General features: G+C 39.0%; 1 protein-coding gene across 36 annotated transcripts in view; it reads left to right on the top strand.

Moving 5' to 3' along the window:
* Positions 1 to 12,436: 12,436 nt before the first annotated feature.
* SNCA (synuclein alpha) overlaps positions 12,437 to 18,942 on the top strand; it is a 119,599-nt gene continuing 113,093 nt past the window's right edge. For 3 of the 36 annotated variants that reach the window (XM_070612626.1, XM_070612641.1, XM_070612635.1), the window contains exons 1-2: positions 12,530 to 12,663; positions 15,183 to 15,333. In XM_070612626.1, the coding sequence (XP_070468727.1) occupies positions 15,213 to 15,333 (121 nt within the window). In that variant the 5' untranslated portion in view covers positions 12,530 to 12,663; positions 15,183 to 15,212. Of the gene's footprint in view, positions 12,664 to 12,777; positions 13,052 to 13,226; positions 14,022 to 14,141; positions 14,307 to 14,461; positions 14,706 to 15,182; positions 15,334 to 18,942 lie in introns of those variants that run through there. The other 33 variants (XM_070612624.1, XM_070612633.1, XM_070612655.1 and 30 more) reach the window with 29 other exon arrangements.

The raw sequence follows: 18,942 nt of genomic DNA on the forward strand, positions 1-18,942 counted from the left end.
GGTGCTTACAACATCCACACCACAATCAGCCGGGGAAGTCTCAATAGTTTGTATGGCGGGCGAGAGTGCCGATTGTCCAGGTCTGAGGCAAAGCGTCCTCTCCTCAGTGAGACTTCTAATTGTTCTATGCCTGTGACTCCCTTTCATCCTAAGTTCTCTAGGTTCTAACTCAGGGTTTCAGACATTTGGATACTTTGAGTTATTTCTTCTTGTTCCCACGGGTGGGGTGCTTCTATCTTTTTCGTTCCCACAGATGGGATGTTTCTAAAGTCCAGTCAGGTGCCTGCCGGGGTGGCCAGCCCAGACAAGGAACATGATGCAGAACATATTCTTTGTAACTTGTGCCTTAGAGTCAGGGCCGAAGTGGTCATCTTTGGCCCAGAGCCCAGACACATGCCTTCATATAGGGCCCAGGCCCAGTGTCTATGGAAGGCGAGGAGGTCAATGAACTCTGTGCACCATTTGTATATCTTCTCTGGAAAAATGTCAGTTTACATCCTCTGCCCATTTTTCGATCGGGTTATTTGTTTTTTTTGTTGTTGAGTTGTATGAGCTCTTTATATATTTTGGAAATTAACTGCTTGTCAGATATATGATTTGCAAGTATTTTCTCCCAGTTGGTGAGTTTCGGACCAACTCTTAAAAGCTCTCTAAGCACTCAGTTTCCTCATGTTCCATGGGCAAGAGAGAAAGTGACTAATGAGTCATACCTCAAAAGTTAATGTGACAACTAAATGTTATATGAAGCAATGAGCACATGGCCTGCTGCAAGTTAGTGTTCAAGAAATATTATCCCTTTTCTTTTTTACCTATGGAAGGTGATGGGTTCTTAATCTTCGCATATTTTCTTGTTTGTTTTACCTACAAGTAGGGAAAGACAACACACTATCTTGAGTTTTTTTAACCTGTGATTCAGAGAATTTCCACTGTGGAATTCTAAAAGAATTAAATTATTTTTATTCATATCTTCCCAATTGAAATTTTTAACTCAGTTACTGAAGTAACTGATTGACTTCAGACTAAAATTTATTTTTCCTTCCCTTATTAAAAGAACTTCAAAAATAACATTGAAAAAGCACTAGAAATATTATTGTAAATTTGACTAATTACAATGTTTATTGTTAACTATTCTAGTTATTAAATAAGACTAATAATCTAAAAGCTTTGTTTATTCAATCTGCTTTTTATGTTCTTAAGATAAACTTTTATAAACTATTCTATAACTTTACTTTTCTTAGCTCAGAACAGTCTTAACTTTCTTTTATCCAAATGACTGATACCTCAATAAAGTTTTAGCCAGGAAAACAGAAACAATAGTAAGGTTTTCAACAGAGACAATTTAATATAAGAATTGGTTATATTGTATTGAAGGACTGAAAAAAGACATAATGGAATAAATACCAGAAGCAAGTATCACCTTTAAAACTGGAGCAACAAAGGCCAGGAGGACAGCTGGCAAAGCAACAGGATTTGTGGACCCCAGCGCCAGTACCAGAGAGAAAAGAAAGGAAAAATAGACTTGGATTTTGGAGCAGCAACTTTGTATCTGGCACGATGATGTTTTGTAAGTTCAGCAAAATGGTTCTCATCATCAGGTTTGCTCAGCAAATTCACTTGTTCAGATATTAATGTGCGCTTATTTTGTGATAATCCATAAAGAATTGAGTATCTGGTGTTCATGAAAAGTAATGTAATATCTTAGTATAATTTTCAATTCAATGTTAAATGTCTTGATTTAAATACCATCAGAGAACAGTTGAATTATCATCTTCTGTTCAGTTGATTACCCAAATGAGGATCTAGTTGTAAAATCGGCATTAATACTAGTAAATTATTACTTTTTATCAAAACTTTAAATAGGCATGAATAAGATATATCTTATACTTAGGACTCTATAAAAATGAACAATAGCTTATTACTGTTATTGTTATTATTATTATTATCATTTTTGAGGAAGATTAGCCATGAGCTAACTACTGCCAATCCTCCTCTTTTTGCTGAGGAAGACTGGCCCTGAGCTAACATCCATGCCCATCTTCCTCTACTTTATATGTGTCCCACATATGTGGGACAGCGGCGCCATGTCCGCACCCGGGAGCCGAACCGGCAAACCTCAGGCCACCGAGAATGTTATTACTATTATTTACTGCACAAATACCATGTTGTAGTATTTATTCATGAAACAGCATCCTGCATCCTGAATCTGCCCAACACTGAAGTCAAGCTCCTCTACTTACCATGTCCAATGGTGAAAAATGTGACTGTAATCTAATCAGGCTCATCAATATTGGTTTTTAGTGTACAAAGGAGACTAACCCTTCATGTGGCCAAAATTTTTCCTGCTTCTGTAAATATCTCTATTCCTGGAGCTCCTTTTAAGCACCTGTGAACCTGCCTTTATTTTAAAGTTCCACTTGAATCACAGTCTCGTCACTGAGCATACACAACAGGATACACAGCGCATTCTACTGCAGTTGGAAGGACAGGAAATTTGAGGAATATAGTATAAAACTAGGATGATACCAGAGTAGTCTAATGTTTCCCAAAGGATCCATGAATCTACACCCTAGTGAATGACGGCTCTCAAGTTTTCATTTTCTTTGCAGAATCTCCAACAGCTCTGTCTCTGAAAAGTGTTTCTGCCAGGATTGAGAATTTCAGAGCTGTCCGGGAAATAAACAATTCAACATCCAGGTGAAAAGAATAGAGAGAGATGAATGCATTTTTCAAAGTTGTTCTTTCTTATTCTGATAAGTTTCTTCACCCTACAAAAATAGATAATTCTACTGTCTGGATAAATTAGTTTCATTAATAGGAGAGTATGAATAATAAAATCAGTAAAAGTGCAAACTGTGGGTAAGAAAATGGAAAGAATTAAAATGCCTGAATCAATCTTATTCTAATGAAAATCCCAAATGGCTAGACTAGAATAATACAATAATATTTCAGTAACATTTTGAATCAAAATCAAAATAACTTTTGAATCTTTTCACATATGCAGTAATCTGAATTTAGGAAGCTTTTAGAGCAAATTGCCAGGTTCTAAAGACAGGTTCTGTCAAGGTCAAAGCAGGACCCCAGTCCTCAAAGGGGTCCTTGAGCAAGTAGACAGTTTCCTACAACAAGAAATGATAGAACCAAAGGAGAGGCTGAGTCCTGTAGATAGACTGGAGATTAGTGGCGGGGAGAAGAGCTTGGGGACCTCCTGGGTGTTTCTCTGGGCACAGGCCAACCACTAAAGATGTAAAGAAATGTGTGGCCCTTGGTTGTTCAATAAACAGCCATGGACTTGAACTGAATATTTAGTAACACATTGATCCACAATCAGAATTTCAATGCCCCCCAAAATACGCTTAAAAGGTCAATCCCTTAGAATATAAGAGACGCTCTCTATTAGTTCTACCCTATGTATCAATCAACAGGTATTCTTTCTACTGAGTTGTCTGGGCATTTTAGAATGGAAAGGCCTCCAGGGTAGGAAGTTCAAGAATTAGTAACGTATGCTTTTGATCCTCCAGCTGGTTCTGATAAGGATGGTAAAATCTGACAGCACGTTCTTCATAACCTGATTATAATTCCGTTCTTTAAATTCTCAGGCCTCAACTTTGCTTATTACAGCAATGATTTTTTAGGTTAACCTTCCCACCTCCGCCTCTTTACAGAAGGAGAGCTGAGATGATACAGTCAGCTGATATTGGTGAGGCTGGTTTTAGAGCCTTAAATTCAAGCTTCAGAACCTTATTTTTAGTTGTGCATATTTATTTTAAAATATTCATAATGCCAGCTTTTGTCCTTTATGCCCATATTTTGTTCTCCACCCTGTGAAGCCTGTAGAGTACAAAACAAGCACTCTTTTTTCAAAGACTACTTTTCCTTTCTCTCCCCAAAGCCCACCAGTACATAGTTGTGTATTTTTAGTTGTGGGTCCTTCTAGTTGTGGCATGTGAGATGCCACCTCAGTGTGGCCTGACGAGCAGTGCCATGTCCGTGCCCAGGATCCGAACCGGCAAAACCCTGGGCCGCTGAAGCGGAGCGGGTGAACTTAATCACTTGGCCACGGGGTTGGCCCCCCAAAACAAGCACTTTTAAGGAGAAAATTGGATGGTGCTAATTCTATGTATTTTATTCCCTGGCATAATTGATTATGAGAGAGTGGACGAAGGAATTAGCATATATAGTAAAAATATGGCCTCCACATCATCTACTGGTGTGATACTGGTTGGTTAATCTTCGGCTAGTCACACAGCTTCTACAAACTTCAGATTCCCTGGACGAAGTATGATGACAAGGCTCGTCATGTGGCTACACAGGTTTTTTTGAAAATATAACTGTTACCGTGATGTACTAGTTTCCCAAGGCTACCATTACAAAGTATCACAGAACCGATAGCTGAAACAACAGAAATTTACTTCTCCTTATTCCGAGGCTAGAAGTCTGAGATCACTCTGTCAGCAGGGCTGGTGCCTCCTAAGGTCTCTCTCCTTGGCTTGTAGATGCTGTCTTCCTCTGGTGTCTTCATGTTGCCTTCTCTGTGTGTCTGAGTCGCAATCTCCTCTTCTTTTAAGGCCACCAGCCATATTGGATTAGGCCTACCCCAATGACCTCATATAAATTTAATTATCTATTTAAACACTCTTTCTCCAAACACAGTCACATTCTGAGGGGCTGGAGGTTAGGACATCAACAAACGGATTTGAGAGGGACACAATTGAGCCCATACCACGTGAATGTTAACTTACTGGCTATTTGTGCCTTGGTGAATGAGTTTCTACTACTTAAATCAAGACCAATATTGCAGAAAGAGAAAGTCATGAGGAATCAAGGGAAAGACTGAGAGAAACAAGGTGAAAGAGGGAAGGAAAAATCCTGGCTAAATTAGAGGTCCCCTGTAATTATGTGACACTTCTAAATTCTATCCTCTGCGTATTCAGAGAAGTTTCTATATTGCTCTCTACCTTCATTAAAAGTTTCAATATGCCAATCAGAATACACAATTCACATATGGGAAATTTCCTCATAATGTCTTCACTAAATCCATAGAAAAAGAATTAATTTGCACATTCAGCAAGTGTGCAAAAGCTCAACACCATTCCAATACTGACAGAACAATTCGAAAGGATTTTAGGTGAGACTTGTCATGTTATTACTGGCTCTAATTAGCACTCTAAAAGGTATAACTTTCTTTCTATGCAATTAAGTTCTACTCAGAAAGGTGTTAAATTCATTTTTTTTCTTGGGGGAAAGAAAGATGTGGAAGAAATCTTGAGAATTAGGACTATAGTGATCATGAGGGTACAAATTATCTACGCCAAATAGCCAGTGCTTCAGTGGAGAAAACTGTCAGGTAAAAAAGAATTCCATGGATGTTGCTAGCTAATTACTATAAGCAGGAATCAATAGAACGCAAGTTCTGCGATGTTCTCTTGTTTGGGTAGGAATTAAAGAGCATGCTCACTTTCTCTAACAGGGACAAGTGACTCTGTTTGTCCCTTCTTGGAGAGTAGTCCCTGAGATGCCGACTCTTTCCACAATGGAGAGGAGCACGTGCGCTCCTTCACTACCTCTCTCCTTCTCTGCCACTCTTGTAGGTCATTTTTAGGCCTTGATGATACAAGACGCCTGTGGGCCTCTGCTCATCTTCAGATAAGTCTCTCTCTACTACTGCAGGATGCACTCTGCAGCTTTGTAAGAAAGATTAGGGGATCTCACCATGTGCAATATTCTCAGTCAAGATTCTAAACTGCCTGAAGAAAAGCAGCGTATTTTAAATACACCTATGCTAAACAACTCTTTTAATTGCATACATATACATGGTTATTAACTAAATGTTGTGTATATAAAACCAAAGTTGAAAGCTCTTCAGCTGTTTCAGTTGATGACTCCCAAGGTACGCCTGGTGTACTGATACAATCTGATAGATCTTTTGCAACTATTCTGCTAGAGCTGCCTTCAATGCTGGGAAGGGAGGAGAACTGTTTTAGACAGAAGAATTTTTAATGTTTTCAAATATTATTATTTCTGATTTAACTTTTGGCTCTTCTAATCTGTTTCAGATTTTCAGACTTGCTTAGATTTCTAGTTTAAAACCTGATAGCATATGCTGTATGTTGCAAATGGTTGACTCTACCTCCTTCAGTTTCCCATCCTGATGCCAATCACTTGTTAAGGAGCTTTAGTTTTACAGATAGTAAAACTGAATGGTTTTAAACAAATTATTTTGAGAAATTAGTAATAATAGAAGATACACTTGGGCCAATTCTCCTTTGCTTCTAAGTAGAATCTTTTGGATGCTTGACCTTTGTTTTGGTGTTTTTCTGCCTAAATGAGAAAGTTTTTATAACTTCACTTTCTTTCTCATCCAATTAGTAGCTCTTCCACATTCAGAACTAAATCCATCCTTTATTTGTGGAAACATTGTTTCATCATATGCTGCGTCTGTCTCAGAAAAAGACCAGTAAAATGATTATCCTTCTTGGTTTTTTCCCTAAAATACACTTTATAAGTTAAGTAGAAATAGCTCTTTCACGTACCATTCTAACAGTTATTTACGTACATTAGCTCAATCCATTTTCACAAATTTCTGAGGTAAATATAGCTAACCTTTACCTCTTAAAGAGCAGAGAGCAAGTGGAGAAAAAGGTCAAACTGCAAGTATTTGGTGCTGCCTTCCTTGTGTACTGCTTAAGAAGAAAGAATACGGAGACAGCATGCCTCATCATTACCAATTGATGAGAGTAAGTGGCCTTAGATAAGAACCTAATCAGAAATTTAACTTGGAAAACTACTAAGGTAAAAACTTTGTATGGAAAACGCAAGAGAATTCTTACAATTGTATAAAATAGCACAAAATACATTTCTTTGAATGCATTATTTTCTTATAATATATTAGTAGAAGTGAAATTGCTCAGTCAAAAGGTATGGACATTTTTTATATATATTTTCAAATGTTCTTTTAGAAAAAGCAATTTTTAATAGGAGACACAACAGGTTATCTCATGTTTCTGAACATGCTGATATTTTGTTTTTCCCTTTTCCTTATGAGCATTTACTTACTTTTCTTTAATGAACATATACTATTTTTGTAATGACAAAAGATAAGGGAGAATTATTTTTATAGAATATCATTTTAGTCTGTCCTGTCATAAAAAGCCTCCTTGATTTTTAACATATCTTGAGAGTGTTAACTATTTAAATGTTCCCTACAAGTGAAGACCATAATCCATGATGATTAAGGAGACTGAATTCTCATTTAATTGATTGTTGCTATAGACACTCACGCAGAGATAAACTAAGCCATTAACCACAAGTTCCTTTTACATTTGAAAAGACTGGTCAATCATTTCACTACTGTTCTTTCTTTACTGTACATGCCATCTGCACTACGTGTACGTGTGTGTGTTACATTCTTTTGTCTACATCTTAATGATCTTGTGGGTATGTGCTACTTCCTTACTTGACAATCTGCTGCACTCATTTGAGTAACATCAGGGAGATTTTTCATATGAACTAGTTTTTCCTTTTGATGATTACATTATGTGAAGACGTATGAATGCTAGTTTCTCTTTGTTATACATGTGTTTAAAGACATATCTGTGAAACATCTAGTTAGATTTCCTGTAGGAATTAGAGATTTACATATTTAAGCAGATCTATTTTTGCACTTTAAATTTTGATAATGTAACATAAAAATACATAAATTCATCTTTTAACCATTCTCAAATGTTTAATAGCCACTACTATCAAAAAATCCTTCTTTGTGGTAATCAGATTACCTGGAGTTTCTTCTTGTCCTGATCTAAAAACAAAAAACAACTTTTAGTCCAATATTTTAATGAAGAAAGTTAAGGGGACTTTAAATAGAAATGGACTCAGAAAAGAATCCATGAGCCTTAAAGAATGATCATTGTTTACCACAGAGAAGTTGATTTAAGAACTTACTCATAATATTTAAATATATTTGAAGAATTATTAGACTGAATGTATAGACAAGCTTTTTCCCATTCTTGTGAAGATAATGGAAGAGAAATTGCACTCCTGAAGCTTACAAAGTTAAAAATAAATATAAACTGAAAACAGACAATTGATGAAAAACGATACAATGTAATGTTTTTAGTCAAAATGATGTTACAAATCTATTTGTTGACATGGATATGTTTTGATGTTAAGTATTTATCAAGTGATTATTAAAAAATAATTTCTTCTCTGAATAAGTTCCTTTTGTTAATCTCTTAATATAATTTTAGGTGGGATAACAAGCTTTGAAAACATTAATGATGTGCTTTTTATATAGCATTGAAGAAAATTTCTTAAATGCCACTTCATACTGTCAAATTATCTAGAGAGGAAATAATATTAGATGCCTGGATAATTTAGGTATTGAAAGGAACATGCTCATTTTATTAATTTGTTATAATTTCTCTGTTTATGAAGGCATTATAACTTCAGTTCAAAACACTACACAAAACATAAATTCCCCTGAAATGTTTTTTCATCCATTTTCTGCCTTTTTGAACACAAATGGTGCTGAAAAGTGGAAGTAGATCTGTCACTGTCTTATCAGTCTGTCCATTCTTCACTCACTTGGAACATCGAAGGCTGAGTTTACCTCTAAATTGGATATTCATTCTGAAGCTTTTCAGAGCTGCTGTCACAAGGAGTCTGGCAAAAGGGGAACATCACTTGTTGTATCATTTTATTTTTCTCCCTTGGCAAATCAACATAATTCATACAGAGCTCTGCCACCGCCCCTTTAAAGAAACCATGTCCTGAGAATGTAAAACTGTCAGTAAAAGATAGTGACTGTTAATTCTATCACTATTACTATATTTCTTCAGGTTGCTGAAGCAAATTACTATGAGTGATGTTGTTATTGTAATCCACACATTAAGGAGAGAAAAGAGATGTTTAAATTAATGATACCTATCAACACCCCTTGACTCCCCCCATTCTATCGCCCCATATCTTCCATCCCTGGTTGGAAATTTTTTACTTACCATAGTAAGCTAAGGTTATTGATGGGGAGGCATCAGATACCTGAGGTGTGTTAGGGATGGGGTGGGAGGTTGTTGAGGGCTGGGAATAATGTTGAAAACTCCTGTAATGAAAAAAAGTGCTTCCTAGGGCACCTTAAAACATGGGGGCTGGATATTAATAAAGGCTACTTGTATTGAGAGAGGCCACTGTGCTTGGTTCTTTGCTAAGAACCATATTATTTATTCCTTACAACCACCACACGAAACAAGTAGAACATCACCCCCACTTTCTAGGTGAGAAGATTAGAGATTAGAGGGGTTGGATCCCTGTTCTCAGTCACTGCTACGAAGCCGTAGCGCCTCGTTAAGTCCTTGTATTTAACTTGCACCCAGGACCTCAACTCTCAGAAGTGTGTTATGCTCACCAGGCTTTAGTGCATTTCTTGAACTCCTAAACATGTTTTTTTCTTCTAATACAAAAGTCATTTGAACATTTTAGATCCTAAAACATCTAAATATCTTTTGTATCTGGCTTTAAAGTCTTTAATCCTGGAATCTTGCATGTCTTCATATTCTTATGACCACAAAAGCCACAGGGATATTTAAATTGAATTTTACATAGTTCACATGGCACTTTCTTGTGGTCACAATTTATAGTCATTCTACATTGTTGAGGCTATATTACAGTTTTAGTAAATATGATAAACTACTTTGTACTGGAATAAATGTCTGTTATTTTTTGCTGCCTGTGATATTGTAGAAACAACATGAAGTGCCCATAGGGTCAAATTACAGAATCTGCTTTGAACACGATACTCTTCTTCATTGCTCTTCATATCTCGTTGGAGTAAACCTATTGCCCTGTCTCAAGCTTAACTGCTTTCCAAAATCATACACGATGCCATCCCAACCGTGCCTTAAGTGTTCTCTTCTGTGCCCACTATGAAATTACAAGAGAAGCCTCCAAGACCTCTCTACCTTGTGTTTCTCATACATTTGCAGAAGATGAGAGGAAGATTCAGATAGCGAATAAGAAACAGGTGGCCCAAGAATTGATATTAAATTGCCCCTTGTGTTCACAAGAAATATGGAATATTATGCAAAGTTAATAAAGATTGTATTTTCCTCACTTAAACACATTAAATCGATTCTTCCCCTCTCTTTAATCACTTGGTCATGGACAGCTTCTTTATTTTTCATGCCATTCCATTCTACAGTGCAAGCTTATCACATGACACACCTAAAGAATCAACTTTTTTATGGAGAACAGGACAAAGAGAGTCTAAGTTGATCATGCATTTCATAGAATATTAATCTATAGTTAAATTACTGTTTTAAACCCAGATAAAATAATCCTATTGAAAGGTAACAAAATATGTAAATTTCATATATCAAAGAGAAAACCAAACATGCATATAGTAGTCATTAACAAAATGTGCACATCAGCAACGCTTCCCAATAAGTTATTCTTCCATACTCCTCAGGAGGTACAGGCAATTCAATGAGATTAAACTTCAAAGTTGTATTTAGAGAGTTAAAATTGTATTCAAGGTCGTGCTATCAATCAATGATGAAAAGGAAAAACATATTTATTAACTTCCAGCTCCCTTCTTTGTTCTTGAGTAGTTCTGCTTCCTTAAGAATACAGAGCTAAGAGACTGCAGGTAGAACATGAAGAATGTCACTATTAATATTATCATTAAAAATTTAGTGAATACTCGCTGTGTGCAAGTCACTTTGAGGGGTGAAAAGAAGAGTAAAACACAGAATTATAATTCAAAATGGCAAAAGTTGTTTTACAATTCTTTCTTTCTTTTTTTGTGGGTGGTGAGAAATCATCTTCCCCTACTGAGAATTATTGACATAGAAAAGGCAAAATTTCAAATATGAATGCTTTGCTTTGTAATCACGTAAATTCTCCTTGATATTCATTGTCTCATCCAAACTCGAAGGCTATTTTTAACAGAACATGGTCCCACCTTTCTCCTCCCATCCCATGCTACACCCGATCTGTAAGTTTCCAGAGAATAACTGCCAATTCAGAAGACAGTTGTGCCTTTGGGAACAGTTTCTGCTAGATTATCTCAGCTCTGCCACTTCAAGAGCTGTCTCGAACATTCTTTGAGCCTCAGATTCCCTGTCTATAAAAAGTACACAATAAAACCTAACTTACCCACTTGTTATGATTAAATGATACAGTACATTAGTCTTTTGCCAAGCATAAAGTGCCATATAAAAGTGTGGAATCATGCTATGCTGTAAGAAGCACAAGAATGAACAACTGCTCCAAAATAATTCTCTCTTTGGTTTGCAACGGCCCTAAAATATCTGTCATTTTATTCACCCCTTTGATTTAAAGCACTAGGTCTCAAGAGGGTCCTTGTTAAACGATAAATAATTAAATAATCTCTCAAGGTGCTTATTTGTGATGGGTCACAGTAGAAGATATTTATTATTAATAGTTGTAAAAAGAAACAATCAAAAGCAATAAAAAGAAATAAACTACTGACACATGCAGCAACATGAATGAACTTCCCAAATGTTATACTGAGTGAAAGAAGCCAGATAGATAAAAAAAAGTTCATATCGTATGATTCCATTTTTATGAAATTCTAGAATACAAATAACTGTGACAGCACAAGGGATCTTTCTGAGGTGATGAAAATGTTCTAGGTCTTCATAATGGTGTGGGCTACACTATTGCATGGATTTTTCAAAACTGATTTAAAGCAACAGAAGATCTGAGTATTCCACTCTGCGTAAATTATACTTCAATTTTTAAAAAGACCATCTAAAAGTTATTGTCATTATTTTAAAATAGTTCTTATGTTCTATGGATGCATGCTTAAATATTTACAGATGAAAAGATATATGTAGTTCTTGGGATTTAGTGAAAAAGAATAGAGAGGTGGCAGTGATGAACAATGGGCAGTGGCTGGGCACATAGACGAAACATGATCATCTCTGAAAAGTTGTGGACGTTGGGTGACGTTCACACGAGACCTCTTTATCCTTTCCTTTTGCACATGTTTGAGCATTTTCCATGATAAAGAAGTTGAAGAGAGGGGTCATCTTGGTTCCTCTCCTTTTACAAGAGAAAACTGAAGAGGAGGGCGTAACTTGTTCTAGTTCTCAAAACCAGACGGCAAACCAGCCCCCAGGTTAACCTTCTTCTCTGATCACAAGAAAACAAAGTACAGTCTGAGAGGTTTGGAAAGGCTGCTTTTCAAAAGGACAGACAGTAGCGCAAGGAGTTGTTAAGCAATAAATATAGTTGCTTCCTGTCCCTTTGGGTTTCAAACAATTGTTTCACAGATTTAAATTGCATTTTACTCAAATTTCAGAACCCAAGTGAGAACAAGGATCAGAGACAGCATTTTTTTTCCTACAAAAAATTAACACAAAACAAAATGAAAGCATACAGCAAAGACTTCTTTTTCCCTTCCAGGGCTAAAATCGTCCTCCCAATCCAGGCAAAGAAAGCACAGGCATTCTGTCAGAGGGAGGAGCTTGGTACTCCATTCTGGTGTGATCCTGGAACAGCTGTTTTTCCTCCAGCTCCGAAAGAGGTGAAAATACGTTAAGCAATGCAAAAATTGTCTTGAAGCCTGCGCGCGCGTTTGCCTGTGTGTCTGTGTGGGATGGGGCTGGGTGTCAGCTCCGAGGGCAACGTGAACCAGAAGTCAGACAGGTGAGCGGTGTGTAGAATCTCCCTTTCAGAAGGGGTGGAAGAAGAAATTGGATATGATGGTTCGGGAGAATAAGCCACGCGGGATTTGTCTCCTCCATCCAGGCACTAGAATCTAGAAAGTAAATTCCATTTCGAGAACGAAAAGCTGTATACAACTGCTTGGTTTCGACGGCTGAGGAATGTCTATTCCTTGTTCCGCCGATAGGAAAAATCGGTGTCTGGCAGCCGCCGATTGGTGGAAAAGAAAATGGTGATAGTGGAGTGGGAAGAGGATTTGACCAGCCTCCTCCCGCCTCCTCGACCTGTAACTCTTCCTTACTAGTCTCCTCTCCACCCGCGGGACCCTTTCGGGATCACGCGAGGTTCAGAGCAAACGAAAATCTTTAAGGTATTTAAATAAAAGCAACCTTAAGGTTGTGTCCTACGACCACTAATCAAATTTCAGCGATCCGAGGGAAACGTACTCTTGGCGATGCCTCTGTGAGCACCCTTCCTGAGCTGTCTCCTTCGGCAGCTCCCCAAGAGATTGGCTCTATCTTTGGTGGTCCATCCCTCAGACTCGCGCTCCCCTAGGTTGGCTTCCCCGTGAGGAACCAGAGGGAAAGGCGGAGACAGGGAGGGAGGGGGGATGGGAAAGAGGGAGAGACATCAGCCTAAGCCTAACCGCTCCCAATCACCACAAAAGTCCCCGTGACCCTGAACTTGAGGCGAAGCGCAGAACACCCCACCCTCCCGCCTCCAAGGAGCAGGCGGGCGGCTGGAGTTGGAGGTACAGCCTTCCTCCCACCCCCATCCCCATCCTAGAAGAGGAGTGAAGTGCACGCGGCGGGGAAAGCGGCGAGTGCCGGGAGAGGGGCGGGGAGAGGCGCTGACAAATCAGCTGCGGGGGCGGTGAGCGGAGGAGCAGGAGGAGGAAGAAGAGGAGGAGGAGGACCGCGACGACGGGAAGGGGACCTGAGAGGGGGCGAGCGACCGAGCGCGGCGACGCGGGGTGAGGTGTGTGCTGGCCTTAGAGCAGACCTGGGGCCCAAGCCTTGCCCTTAGCATCCATCGCGCTCTCTCCCCGCCTTCCCCTCCTACCCTCTGTGTCTTTCTCTCGGATTCTCTTCTGCGGGGGCCGAGGAGTGGCAATTCGACTACAGTTCACGGGTTCGCCTCCCACGCCCCCAGCCTCTCCTTGCCGGGTTGTGCTGACAGCAGCCTCCCCTGGGGACCGTCCCTCTCCTGGTGCCGCCTCCGCCCTTCCTGTCCGCTCCTTAGTCTCCCTCTACCTATTTAAATAATAATCAGGAAATTGTTTAAAATTTTTTTAAAGGGGTGGGGGAGAAGTCGGAGTTCTGAGGAGCAGAGGGACTCAGGTAAGTACCTGTGGATCTAAACTGGCAGCTTTGGAAATCCTGGAGAAAACCTGGTTGGAGAGGAGTCATTGAGGACGCCTGGGGGGTGGGGGTGGGGGCGGGGGATTGGTGCTGCCTTGAGGTCCCGCTGTGTCAGGTCTCTCCGAGGTGGGTACTTATCACTTTGGTGAGCTTAAGGAAAGTAGGTTGACCTGACTCTTCCCTCTTCTCGTCCCCAAAGGCTGAGAGGTTGGCTTCTCCGGGATACGCTTTTCCTTTGGGAAATGCGAGGATGCTAGATGGAGCGTGAGCATCCAACTTTAATTTCTCTCTTGCTTTAAATACCCAGTCCGCCCTCTCGGTTCTCTCTGTAAAGTAAACAAGTTGTGTTTGGCAAATAATTAAATGGAAGCGCAGAGAGGGCAAGTCAACAGGTGGGAAGGGGTTAACAGGTGCCGGCGCGGGGTGGGTAGCAGGTTCGCGCGCGCTGAGAACGCCCCCTCGGGCGGCTGGCGCGCGTCTGGAGGGCCGGCGGGTGTGAACAGGCGCCTGCTCCGGGTAGATAGCTGCGGGCGGGGTTGACTGCCGGCGGGGGTGAACGGGCGCCTGCTCGGCTAGATAGCTGCGGGCAGGGGTGCAGAGTCGGGTGGATTAGAGCGAGGGCGGGCGGGCTCACAGTTGGCCTGAGGTTCTGCCACATCCAGAGTGAGTAGTTCCCTTCCCTGCTTTCTCCATGATCAACCTGTTAGCCCTTTTCTGGGATTCATTTTAATAGTGCCCCTGGTCCCATGCCTCTAGCTCCCTTTCTTTTCCTGTGACCTGTCTTTTAAACGTACTTCTAGCTTATACTGTCACAGTTTGGACCCTGGCAAGAAGTTGAAAGAGGTCCATCTTTTCATGCAGCTCGCTTAGGAAATGCAAGCACAGCTCCAACGATTCATCCTGACCCATGTTTAGGCGGCTAGACTTTTGCTAGCCAAGATGGATGGGAGGGTACTAAATTTTTAATGCAAAAGCTATAAAAAGGCTTCTTTGTCCAACGGCTGAGATAAGGGTCCCCTTGAAAGAGTCTCACACTTTTAGGAGTTCGACTGATCTTTCAGCGGTTTTACCTCGCGTGATTCTGATCTTGTTTTGTTTTACTCAAGAATTCTCATTCCAAGTGTATTTTGTATTCTCCAGTGTGGTGTGGTGTTAAGGAATTCATTAGCCATGGATGTGTTCATGAAGGGACTTTCAAAGGCCAAGGAGGGAGTTGTGGCTGCTGCTGAAAAAACCAAACAGGGTGTGGCAGAAGCAGCAGGAAAGACCAAAGAGGGCGTTCTCTATGTAGGTAGGTAAGCCTCCAATGTCTTTTGGATGTTTATTTATGGCTGATGGGTTAGGATGATTGATACTCTAAATGCTGGTATTTCTCGCTTAATTCATTTTTGCGTCGTCACGTGTCAAAAAGATGTACTGAGTCAGAGGTATGTGTGGGTAGGTGAATGTGTATACTTGAGCTAATAGTAAAAAGTGGGGCTAAGTTTTTGTTTTACCGAATTATTTAATTTTGCGATAATACTAAGGACTTTTTCGGGTTTTTTTTAATGAATGTTTCTGTACTAAGTGGCTATATTTCAGATGACAGTTTTTTAAACTCAGTCTTTAAAAATAATCAAGAACATTCTTAAGAATCAAAATCATACATGAGCCTTTGATTTCTTTATCATCATGAATAATATTTGATAATTTTAGTGTATTCTTATTTTAAAATGAGACTTTGGTATGGCCCTGGGATATGTAAAAAGAGACTTGCTGTGACCCTAAAAAGGAAAGGACAGAAAAGTCTTTGGTGGAGTTACTTCTTGTGACCACTTGGTAAACTGGGAACTAAGAGCTTAAGGAAGTGCTTGAGACCTGCTACTAAGATCTCGGAGAGATTGATATAGTTCCTTTATCAAACAGCACACACGTAGCCAATAATGAGATTGATGCTTATCACTCCTACTTGTTCCTATTCCCACCTGGAAGTTTTCATGCAGACCCTGACTCTCTTTCTTTATCTTGAACTGTGTTAGGTTGGGTGTTATTTTACAAACCACTTGAAATTCTTTAGGGAAGAAATAGACAAACAGATATACACACACTCATCCACAGGGATACGTGCACACACTCGGACACACTTGCACACACTCACCACTGGCTATTCTGCCTCTTGTCTTGCTTCTCTACTCCTCTGAGCTCTTCCTTGTTCTCTGGTGGCCGCTGTAGCAGCAGTAGAGGCAGGATGAGCAGGAAGGTGGAGGATGAGCGTATTGGGTGGCCGAGGGTGCTGTGCCAACGTCTGGGAGGTGAAAGGAAGCCACCCTGTCTCTCCAACATTGATGGGCAGGAGAAAAGTTATACTTGGAATGATTTTTATGAATGCTTCTCATATTATTTTTTCTCACTGTTCATAGACTCTTTTTATGTTGACTTTATCTTACCACAAATCTTCAGCGAAATTACTCTTTCTCTATCTTAAAACATTTTTTCAGGAAATCATTAAAGTGTTTTACAAGAGGAAAAAATTGATGAGTTAATAAGTGTTTCTGTGAAGTGTGAATTATATCTTTTTAGATGGAATTTGGACTACTGAATGAGTGACATGCAGATAACATGTATCTTTATATTTGTCCTGTTTTCCAAGTTGTGCAAATACATGCTTGCAACTATTCTTTGATTTCAGTTACTTTATAACTTAGTAACTTTTAGTAAGATTTTTTAGGATGCTAATACTCATTTCATTAGTTTGTACTGAGTCCAAAAATTATTGAATATCAATTTAATACATTACTCTTTTCCAGGTAATAAACATGTTTTATCTCTGGAAAACTGTTTGTTTTCGTTGTCAGCTATGAGTTTGGGCAAATAAAATGATTTTATTTTTCAGAGGTTATTTCTGTTATTTTCTCTGAGGTTATTATATAAAATTGTAATTTCCTTACATGTCACATTTTAAAAAAATCGTCTTTAATACCTATCATGATATTAATCATATAGTTCATTCTATAAGTTGTTTATTGGCTAGTTTCTGACGTCTAATTAAAAGTTGAACTCAGACACAGGATTTAGGATAAGTGACCATGAGAAGACGTAATATTATAGTTCAGGTGTTGGTAAACTTTTTCCATAAAGGGCCAGGTAGTAAATATTTTAGGCCATAATATCTTTGTCTCAACTGCTCAAGTCTGCTGTTTGGTTGTGAAACAACCATAGATGATAATAGCGTAACTGTGCTTCAATAAAACTTTACTTACCAAGACAGGTGGTGAGTTGACTTGGCCCATAGGCTGTAGTTTGCTGACTCCTGGTAAATTAGAAAGAACATAGACTTAATGTCAGACAAACTTAAATTCTAGCCTAGGCTGCACCACTTGTTACTGGGGAAATTGCTTAACATCTCTAAACATCACTTCCCTCATTTGTAAAAATATGTTTTAGATAAATGCAACTACCTTGCAGAGTTTTTGTGAGAATGTCATAATAAAACAGAACATATGAGTAATAAAACACACTTTAAAATTATTTTAAACACTTTATTTTTAGAGCAGTTTTAGGATGACAGCAAAATCGAGAGGAGAGTCCAGAGGTTTTCCATATATTCCCTGCGCACACACATGCATAGATAGCCTCCCACATTATCAACCTCCCCCACCAGAGTGGTACGTTCATTACAATTGGCACATTGGCACATCATAATCACCCAAAGTCCATAGTTCACCTTAGGGTTCACTCTTGGCGTTGTACATTCTGTAGGTTTGGACAAATGTATAATGACAGGTATCCATCATTATAGCATCATACAGAATGTTTTCAGGGTCCTAAAAATCCTCTGTGTTCTGTCTGTTCATCTCCCTCCCCCAGCCCTTGGCAACCAATGATCTTTTTACTGTCTCCGTACTTTTGCCTTTTCCAGAATGTTATATAGTTGGAATCATATAGTATGTAGCCTGATCAGATTGGGTTCTTCCACTTAGTAATATGCATTTAAGGTTCTTCTATGTCTTCTCATGGCTTGACAGCTCATTTCTTTTTAGCATTGAATAATGTTCTATTGTCTGGATGTACCACAGTTTATACATTCACCTGCCGAAGGACATCGTAGTTGGTTCCGAGTTTTTCAATTATGAATAAAGCCACTATAAACATCCATGTGCAAGTTTTTGTGTAGACATAAGTTTTCAACTCTTTCTGGTAAATACTAAGGAGCACAATTGCTGGATCGTATGGTAAGAATATGTTTAGATTTGTAGGCAACAGCCAAACCGTCTTCCAAAGTGGCTGTACCATTTTGCTTTCCCACCAGCAGTGAATGAGAGGTCTTGTTGCTCCGCATCCTCACTGGCATTTGATGTTGTCAGTGTTCCAGATTTGGGCCATTCTAATAGGGTGTGTCGTGATATCTCATTGCTGTTTTAATTTACATTTTCCTGATGAAATGTGATGTGGAGCATCTTTTCGTATGATTATTTGCTGTCTCTATATCTTCTTTGGTGAGGTGTCTGTTAAGGTCTTTTGCCCATTTTTTAATTGGATTATTTGTTTTCTTGTTGTTGAGTTTTAAAAGTTTTTTGTGTATTTTGGATAACAGTCCCTTTTCAGATGTATCTTTTGTAAACATCTTCTCTGAGTCTGTAGCTTCTTTTCTCATTCTCTTGATACTGTCTTTCACAGAGCAGAAGTTTTACATTTTAATGAAGTCCAGCTTATCGATTCTGTCTTTCATGAATCATGCTTTGGTGTTGTATCTAAAAACTCATTGCCGTACTCAAAGTCATGTAGGTTTTTTTCTTATGTTATCTTCTGGGAGTTTTACAGTTTTGCATTTTACATTTAGAGCTATGATCCCTTTTGAGTTAACTTTTTTGTGAAGAGTGTAAGGTCTGTGTCTAGATTCTTCTTCTTCTTCTTTTTTTTT

The sequence above is a fragment of the Equus przewalskii genome, chromosome 3, assembly GCF_037783145.1.
Source record: "Equus przewalskii isolate Varuska chromosome 3, EquPr2, whole genome shotgun sequence".
Taxonomy (NCBI): domain Eukaryota; kingdom Metazoa; phylum Chordata; class Mammalia; order Perissodactyla; family Equidae; genus Equus; species Equus przewalskii.